We start from the raw sequence: 8856 nt of genomic DNA on the forward strand, positions 1-8856 counted from the left end.
TATTTGGGAAGTCTCCCAAATAATCTCCTTGCATTTGAATTAGGGCCTGCTTCTGGAAGGATGCACATAGCCCTCACTCAATAAATATTTGTGAAAGGGAGGAATATAAATTTAGGATAAGGATAAGCAGCATTGTGAGGGTTTTTTTTTGTTTTTTGTTTTCGGTACTAGAAATTGAACCCAGGGGTGCTCTACTACTGGGCTACATCCCCATCATTTTTATTTTTATTTTGAGAGAGGGTCTTGCTAAATTGCTGAGGCTGGCCTCCAACTTGTGATCCTCCTGCCCTCCTGAGCCGCTGGGATTACAGATGTGCATCACCATACCTGCAGTAAGGTATTTTTAACGCTCCAGAACTTTGCTTAAAATGTTATTTGGGGGGTTCAATTCCCAGGACTCCCAAAAATGTTATTGGGGGGGGGGATTAGGAAAGGACTGTATTTATAAAAGCAGCAATAGTCCTCTGGAGACCTCCCACTGTAACCTCCCAAGGACGAAGTACTAGAATCCACTGATTCTGAAGGTCATGCAAGTTTAAGTAGTGTGTTTAATTCAAAGTCTCCAGGATATTCAGGGTATTTTCTTGGGTCGACAGATGCACCCACTATGAGTTTTATCCATGAACTTAGTTTGAGACTGAGAATTTACATAATCCACAGTTTCTTTTCCTTTTGGGGGCAGATTATAGACAGCTAACTGTGATGAGAAATTACACAACAAAGAGAGATGTCAGTTTAAGAAAAAGGCAATTCTGGAGAGCACCGAGTCTGCAGAGTTGCCTGGGTTCTTCAGGAATGTGACTTTCCTAGGCACTTCGGAGCCTCGGGGTGAAGGAGAGGCTGGTCTTCTCTGTACTCCCTACTTTTACTGCATTCCCATACGGGTCTGATTTCCTTTTATATCTTTTTAAAAACATAAATTTGTGGTAAGGAGACACCCCTCAGTGTTGTGGGTAGACTTCACTCTGGCACAGCAGTACCTAAATCAGAGGGTAGGAGCTTCGCAGAGAGATTCCCTTCTAAGAAGTGATGAGAGCAGTCGGTTTTCGCGGCTGGTGGCCTGCTGCTGGCCCTGCAGTCCTTGTCTGAGAGGTAGGGTAAGTTCTCAGGGCTGTCCTCAGCAGAGGGATCCTCGTGGAAGCTCTTGAGAGCCAAACTCCGGTACCGCTTCCTCCGGTTCGCTTTATATACGCGAATCCTTTCTTTTTCTGCCTCTGGGTCAGCGAGAATCCCATCCCAACGCAGGCTCTCGTTGATTTGGTTGGAAAGGTTCTCTTCCACTTCGGCAAAGGGGGGCAGGCTCACCACGGTGCAGGAGTAGGAAGGGTTGTGCTTGTTTGCCTCTTTGTCCGGTTTGGGCTCTGACTTGGCGCCATGGTCTTTGCTGGGATTTAAGATGTCATGGAAGGATGAAGACAGTGGCTGACTCTTCAGGCCTCGACTCTGATGTTTATCTGCTGAGCAGATGAAGAGGTTAGTGTTTGCAGCCATGTCTGCCCTGAGCCTGCCTGGGAGGATGCCTGAATCACCAAAGATGGAGGGGGCATGGGGACCACTCTTCACGCAGGGCTCAGACTGCCAAGCCCACCAGTCTTGTAACCCCCTGCCTGTATGCCTTGGGTTAAATCATCTGGGGGCAGATGATTATTTTACTTATTTTGTGGTATTGGGGAATACCAATATTGATGGAAGAAATGGAGCCAAGCAAAAAGCTTCCTAAACTTGACTGATGCAATCGGCATCATGCCAAACCCAGAAATACTTCTGCTGTGTGGCTTGAACTATTTCTTTCTTTGTTCCTTTTTTTTTTTTTAAGTAGCTTTTCAGAATTATATGACATTCCTATAAAGTACTACAAGTTATGGTTCTTTTATCAGCTCATCCTTCTAGTTTTTAGGAGACAGAAATACCTCCCTCAGCCAAAAGGAAGGGGGGAGAGCAAAGAAAAGAAGGGGAAAATTCATGTCTTGATATTTCTTTACCTTCTACTCCCCCAAAACTATCTGGTGTCCCCTGCTGACAGTATGAGGTACCATAATTTGAACAGCGAAAAGTTATACATCAAAAAGACAATACACTTCCTGATTTTGCTTTGTGGATACACACAGGGTCTTTGCCTTACACTCCAGAATTGGTCCCCCCCCCATTTTTATTATAATTCCACCTGAAGAAGCCATTATACCCTTGTCCTTGCTCCCTTCCCCAGACTACAAGGCTGACAAGGGGCTGCCTGCCATTCTTCTGCCTCTGGCTCTGCACACAGAGAGCCAGATACCAGAAACTTGAGCTGGGAACCATCACATTGGAGGTCAGGGCCATTTCCCTGACGTAATCCACTGAGCTGGACCACACAGGTGACAACGGAATCACTGTGCTCATGGATGGATGCATTCTACATCATTGCCACACTGTCCTTGAAGTGGGCATTCAGGGCCTTTGTGGAGAAGAAATCTGGGGGTCTTATGAGAAGAGCTTAGTGCAGTGTGGGGACTCTGCAGGTGTCATTGAGGCTGGGGTACCTATGTGGATATTCTGGGAAGGGCACAGGGGTGTCTATGCATGTGAGTGTCTAACAGTATCTGTGTGTGTGCTGCCTGTGAATTATGTGCACGACTGGGTAGCTGTGCTTTAGTGTCATCGGATGGTGTCACTGACATGAGGATGTGTTGGGAAGGGGTAAGAGGATGGGGCAGTGACAGGTATGCAGTGGGGCTGCCCCTTGGTGGATGGGGGTGGGGTCCACACAGGGAGGATTCTTCCTAAGCATTTACCTGGGTGTGGGTGTCCACAAAGCATCCAGAGGCAGGTGCCCCTTCATGCGTGAGGACGTGAGGACCACCTCTTGGGGGAAGGCAGGAGTCTGTGTTTCTGTATGTGATTGTCAGTGTCTTCAGGTCAAGAGAAGTCTCTCTGTGAGTGGTCTCTGTAGAGGGCTTGAGATTTCTTCAGAGAGGTGTGGGTATTAGGGAAAGAAGTTGGGCTGAGGGACTGGGAAGTTGAGAGAGTATCTGTGAGGCTGGGGGGCTCTTGGGAATGCGGTATCTGTGGGGGTTGCCTGCGAGGAGTTGAGGAATTATTGTATATTGGGAACTCTCGGTGCAGCCGTGGGGGTCTCTGGGAAACAGTAAAGTTGGTGGAACTTCTGTGGCCTTGAAGGGGTCTCTTGGAAGGACAATCTCTGTGGACACCATGGTCTTAAGGCATAGGGCCGGGCATCACTGCGCCAACCTAAGTAGAATGTGGAGACAAGGGGGCTCTGGATTGGAGCGTCTCTGTCTTGTTCCAAGCTCTCTCCGGGTAGAAGGGCATCTCTGGGAGGAGGTGGGTATCCTGGGAGAGGAATCTCAGGTGGGGTAGCGGAGGTGGCCACGCTAGCTCTCCTCTTACCGTCCCCCTTGCCCGACCCCTTGGTCTTCTTCTTCTTCTTCTTTTTCTTCTTCACCTTCCGTTTGACCGGTTCTGAGGTGCTGCCCGCGATGGGAGGTAGCTTGGACCCCCGAGAGCCCGCCGCGCCGCCCTCCGGCGCCTCCTCTTCCTCATTGTCCTCCTCGCACTCCTCGCTGAACCCCGCCGCCCCGGCCCCACCGCGGCGGCTCATTAGCCCGCGGGTTCGCGACTGGGACCCGCAGCTGGGCTGCCGGGCGGGACGATTCGGGCGCCGACTGCCGGGCGGGGGCCACGCGTCTCCACGGCGACCGGCCGACATCGCGCGTGCGCATTCGGAAAGCCGCCGCCGGGTACAGCCCCCAGGACATCGTGTGCGCATGCGTGTTTCTATAGGTTGCAGACCTAGGACAGAGGAAAAGGGTGGTAGAGGTTCTAAATCCTTGGGCTGATTTACCTCTCCACTCTATGCCGTGTTTTCTCCCTTTGGTGCTGGGGTCTGAACCCAGGGGCACTTTACCACTGAGCCACATCCCCAGCCCTTTTTATTTCTTATTTTGAGACAGAGTCTCTCTAAATCTGCTTAGGGTCTCGCTAAATTGTCGAGGCTGGCCTTGAACTTTCCAGCCTTCTGCCTCAGTCTCCGGGGATTACAGGCATGCGCCCCTGTACCTGGGCCCTGTACTCCTATGCCTTCTAAAACACTATTTATTCTTACCCCAAATTTTTATTGTGCGGGTTCCAGTCTTGTTCCGCCCTGAACTGTGGAAGCCAATATGTCCAAATCAAACTTCACGGTTTCCCTTCTCAGTGAAGAAAGCAGCTGGATAGGCCAGCCCTTGGCAGCCTTTCCTGTCTCCCACTCCGGCGCTTTTGCCCTCACCTAGGCTAGGCTGACCGCCACGGCTGTCACTTGGAATTGGCTCTCATCTTTCAAGCCCTCCCCTCAAGATCTTTTTTGGGGGGTGGCATGTGCCTCTAGTCCCAGCCTCTCAGGAGGTTGAGCCCAGGAATTTTGGGCCAGCCTGGGCAGCCTACCTTTATTCTGTTTATTTATTTTCATGTGATGGTGAGGATCAAACCCAGCGCCGCACATGTGATAGGCGAGCGCTCAACCACTGAGCCCAGCCCCAGCCCCTCATCACAGTTCTTGTCAATACTGTTGGGTTGCTGTGGCTCACAGGGCCGGGATGATCTGCCGCCTGCTTTTCTTTTTAAGTGAACCCACCACAGATTGTATCATCCAAGCACAGCTGCGATTATATCTCTCATTCCACAAGCTCAGCTAGACTTTGGCCATTCCCACAAGAGGCAGAGCCTACATCTACCCCCCCCCCCCTTTAATTTGGGCGAGTTTGTTGACTAACTTGTAACCAAAGAACACAGCAGGAGTGGCACTGTGTGTAGGCTTGGTCGAAAAAGGTGGTACAGCATCCATCCACCTTGTTAGCCTGTGACTTGAGTCTCCCAGTAAGATCCCCGAGGGCCCTGAGGCTGGCATGATTCCAGGAAACCTCAACTAGACACATGAAGAGACCTGACATTATGTGAAGAGAGAGATGCCCCTGTTACTCCAGCCCCTACTTTTCCACACTGAATAGCAGAACTGGGCACGCACCTGTAATACCAGCAATCTGAGAGGCTGAGGCAGGTGGGTCACAAGTTCGAGGCCAGCCTGGACAACTTAGTGAAACCCTGTCTCAAAATAAAATATATAAAGAGCTGGGGATGTGGCTCAGGGGTCGAGCACCTCTGGGTTCAATCCCCCTACCAAAATAAATAAATAAATAATATAAAATAAATAAAAAATAAAAAGGGTTGAGGGTATAACCCAGTGGGAGGAATCCCTGGGTTCAACCCCTCAAGGGGGGTCCATACAGCAGGAAAGACAACGCCCCCCAGGCCAGACCCCACCCAACCATTCTTTCCTGATTCTTGACTCAAGGAAACAGTGAGACAAAGTAGTGATTGTTAATTGTTTAAGTTACTAAGTTTCGGAGTGATAGAGTTTTGCAACAATAGATAACAGGGACAATAGATAATATCAATCTTAGACTTTTGCCATTCTAACATATAAGAAGTTGTGTTTCTCTGTGGGTCTTTTTTGTTTTGTTTTGCTTGGTTTTTGTTTTATTTTGTTTCTTCTTGCCCAGCTAGAAATCAAATCCAGAGCCTTGATCATGCTAGGTGAACACTACACCACTAATCTGTGTCCCTGTGCCTCCCTGTGGTTTTAAGTTCCATTCCCTGATGACTAATGATATTGAGCAATTTTGTTTTGTTTTTGTGGTACGGGGGGTGGAACCCAGAGCCTTGCACATGGGAAGCAAGCCCTCTACTGCTGAGCTACACCCCCAGCCCCTTTATTTTGTTTACTTATTTATTTTTCCAGTACTGGAGATTGAACTCAGCTGGGGCACTTTACTACTGAGGTACATCCCCAGCCCTTTTGTTGTTGTTACTGGGGATTGAACCCAACAACACTTAACCACTGAGCCACATTCCCAGCCCTTTTTTATTTTGAGGCAGGATCTTGTTGTTTAGGGTCTCACTAGGTTGCAGAGGCCGGCTTCGAACGTGCAATCCTCTTGAGTTGCTGGGATTCTAGGCATGTGCCATCACCCTTTTTGTTTTTTATTTTGTGACTGGATCTTGCTAAGTGTGCCATTGTACCCAGTTATTTATTTTATTTTATGTGTTTAATATTTGTTTAGTTGTAGATGGACACAATACTTTTGTTTTATTTATTTTTTATGTGGTGCTGAGGTTTAAACACAGTGCCTCACACGAACATGCTAGACAACACTCTACCACTGAGCTACAACTCTAGCCCCACGTTATTTATTTTCTTAATGGTTTTAAATGATGACATTTAAAATTCTGATGAAACAATTTTATCCATATTTTCTTTTTTGTATCTTGCCCAAGAAATCTTTGCTGACCCCTAAATTGCAAAGATGGTGTATTTTGTTTTCTTCTAGAAGTTTTATGATTCTGAATTTTAACGTTAGGTCTGTGATCCATCTCAAATTAATTTTGTGAATAAAGTCAGGTAGGGACCAACATTCATTTTTCCCCAAATGAATACCCAGTTGTTCCAGGAACTTCCATTGAGAAGACATCCAGCACCCCTTGACTTGATTCAGCACTCATGTAGAAAATCAGTTAACTATATATGTATGGACTTTTTTTTATATACTAGGGATTGAACCTGAAAATTATGACTTATGGTTAAAATGCCTTAGGCCTGAAGTGTCTGCTCAGAATAGCAGTTTTTCCCTGCTCCTTTCAGACCTCAGCCAGGACTTATGTTGAAATGCAAATGAAAGAAGCCTGTAAGCTCAGTAGGAGACTGATCTTCGGCCTAAGGAAAAAAAAAAAGTAAATTGTATGGTATTTATTAATTACTGGCCAGTCATTTTTTCTAGGACTCTTGTTTTTTTTTCTTAGATTCTGTATTTTTTTTTTGAGCTTATGATTTTGATCCTATAGACCTAGTTTAATGTTTTTCTGATCAGTTCTATCTTTGATCAATTGTGGAGTTTTTAAACATTGCAATGGAGATTTCACCTGCAAAAAGCTACAAGGCCTTTACTATTGTGTTATGTGTGCACACTTGTGTTATGTGTTGTATGTCTATATGTACATATGTCCGTATATCATATATATGATATACAAATTAACATATATATGGAGCGCTCATAAAAACAAATTTTTAAAAAATGGATCCAAAGATCTTTAATTCACGTGATTTAAATGGTTCAATTTAAATTGGATAAACAGATAAAAATAAATGTCTTTAAATTTAAGCTTACAAGTTTTTCTAGGAGTTCAAAAAAACTAATAAAATATTAATGTCTATAAAATATCTAATATGTCTTGGTTCTAGGACTTTTCTTTCAACAAGAAAAAAAATGGTTAACACTGTTCAATACATTTGTCTAATATTTTGATAAAAAAGTAAAGTAAATTTGATATGGGATTACTCATTCATGAGTACTTTTGTTAGATATCTGATTGATTTACTAAGGTCTGTATAAGTTTGTTTTTACAATCAGTCATGTGTTAAAAAGACAAAAATTTCTTAAAACATAAGTTTACCCATAACATTGTGTTTATTAAGTTTATTTTTTTCTAGAGCAAGCAATCATAAAAATTAAACAACTGGTTAAATAAGAACTGTTATTTTAGAGCATTGTACTGTCATTTCTTTAAGAACTAAATTTGGTTAATATAAAAACATCAATGTAATTGTGGTACTATTAATGTGTTCATATCTTCCAGGTGTACATGTCTGTAAGGTAGAAGCTTTAAAAGAGCATTATATCAAGCTGGTGTTCTAAAGTTGTATGGTAAAAAAATATATTGGGGATTTATTTACCTGTTATCAATAAGATATGTAAAGTTTTATATTACTTTTTACATTGGGAAACAATTTAAATGTATTTTTAAGTTAATATGAGAGCCTAATCTATGTAAATGTTAATATTGTAAAGCACAAAGTATTTTGCTACCTTTCCACAAAAGGTTAAAAACTTTCAGCCTTTCTTTAATTCATGTTTTAAATGTGATATCATATGGTATTAGCTAATGTTCATGTGACCTCAAACAATTTATGTAAACTTTGTAAAATGATATTTAAAAAGCAAAGTATTGCTTTAAGAACACAACCTGGGTTAATTTAAGATAATAAGCCATCACCTACAAGACAGATAGGATAATACAGATCCCAATTAATAAAAAAGATAAATAATTATAAAGTTATAGATATTAAAGTCCAGTACTCTTAATATAAGGCTGTTAAAGTTTATTTGCTGGATGTTTAAGATTAAGTTTTAAAATTAAAGTTAAATTAAAAGGGACAGAAAAACCAATATTGGCTCTTGCCCTCAGAGTCAGTCTGAATCCAGGGAACAGGGGACTTCTCTAAAGAGCTTTGCAACTCTGGGCCACATAACTTCCCGATCAGGGAGATTAATGAGACCACTGGAGAAGAGAAAGCCAATCAGTGCATTTGCTATGAAGAGGAGGGTCATCAGAGAAGGGAGACATCCCTGATGCTTCCGAGGGAAGCCACATGGTCAAGCAAGACCAGGACCCATCCTAGCGCAAATGGCACTAGCAGAACTGAGAAGCTGCTCTCAAGTTTCCCCAGGAGTGACTCCCATGGAAACTCAGCTGACTTTTAACAATAGATAGAAACAAAAGTCAGTTTGACTGCTTCATCTTAAACACTTAGCAAAGACAGTTAAAATCAAAATACAGCCATTCCTGGGCATTTTAAATAATAATAATAATAATAATAATAATAATAATAATAATAATAATATTTTAAGGTATACACTTTATGTTAGCTTCCCAAAATAAGTAAGACTGGAGGCTACAAAGAAGGATTCTCAGACAGAAATGCCTGATAACTATAAAAAGAGACTATCAAGAGGAGCTGCCAGAGACAGAAGTTTTTAGTTTAAG

The 8856-nt window shown here is 43.6% G+C and overlaps 1 protein-coding gene across 1 annotated transcript; it reads right to left on the reverse strand.

Annotated features, from left to right (window-relative positions):
• Nucleotides 1-358: 358 nt before the first annotated feature.
• Nucleotides 359-3685, reverse strand: Liat1 (ligand of ATE1). Its single transcript, XM_058580073.1, has 2 exons — nt 3388-3685; nt 359-1454 (listed from the first exon to the last, which is right to left on the reverse strand). Exons 1-2 carry the CDS (start codon nt 3596-3598, stop codon nt 961-963), a joined length of 705 nt encoding a protein of 234 aa, XP_058436056.1. The 5' UTR covers nt 3599-3685; the 3' UTR covers nt 359-960.
• Nucleotides 3686-8856: the final 5171 nt, after the last annotated feature.

The sequence above is a fragment of the Marmota monax genome, unplaced genomic scaffold, assembly GCF_021218885.2.
Source record: "Marmota monax isolate L192 unplaced genomic scaffold, Marmota_monax_Labrador192_F-V1.1 WCK01_AAM20220418_F8-fsc00138, whole genome shotgun sequence".
Classification (NCBI taxonomy): Eukaryota; Metazoa; Chordata; class Mammalia; order Rodentia; family Sciuridae; genus Marmota; species Marmota monax.

What these genes read in the sequence shown, in the direction of transcription:
- Liat1 (XM_058580073.1), bottom strand. Translation starts at nt 3,598, where the DNA reads ATGAGCCGCCGCGGTGGGGCCGGGGCGGCGGGGTTCAGCGAGGAGTGC. An exon ending in GGGGTCGGGCAAGGGGGACG is followed by an intron (nt 1,455 to 3,387) that starts GTAAGAGGAGAG and finishes TCTGCTCAGCAG; the next exon opens with ATAAACATCAGAGTCGAGGC.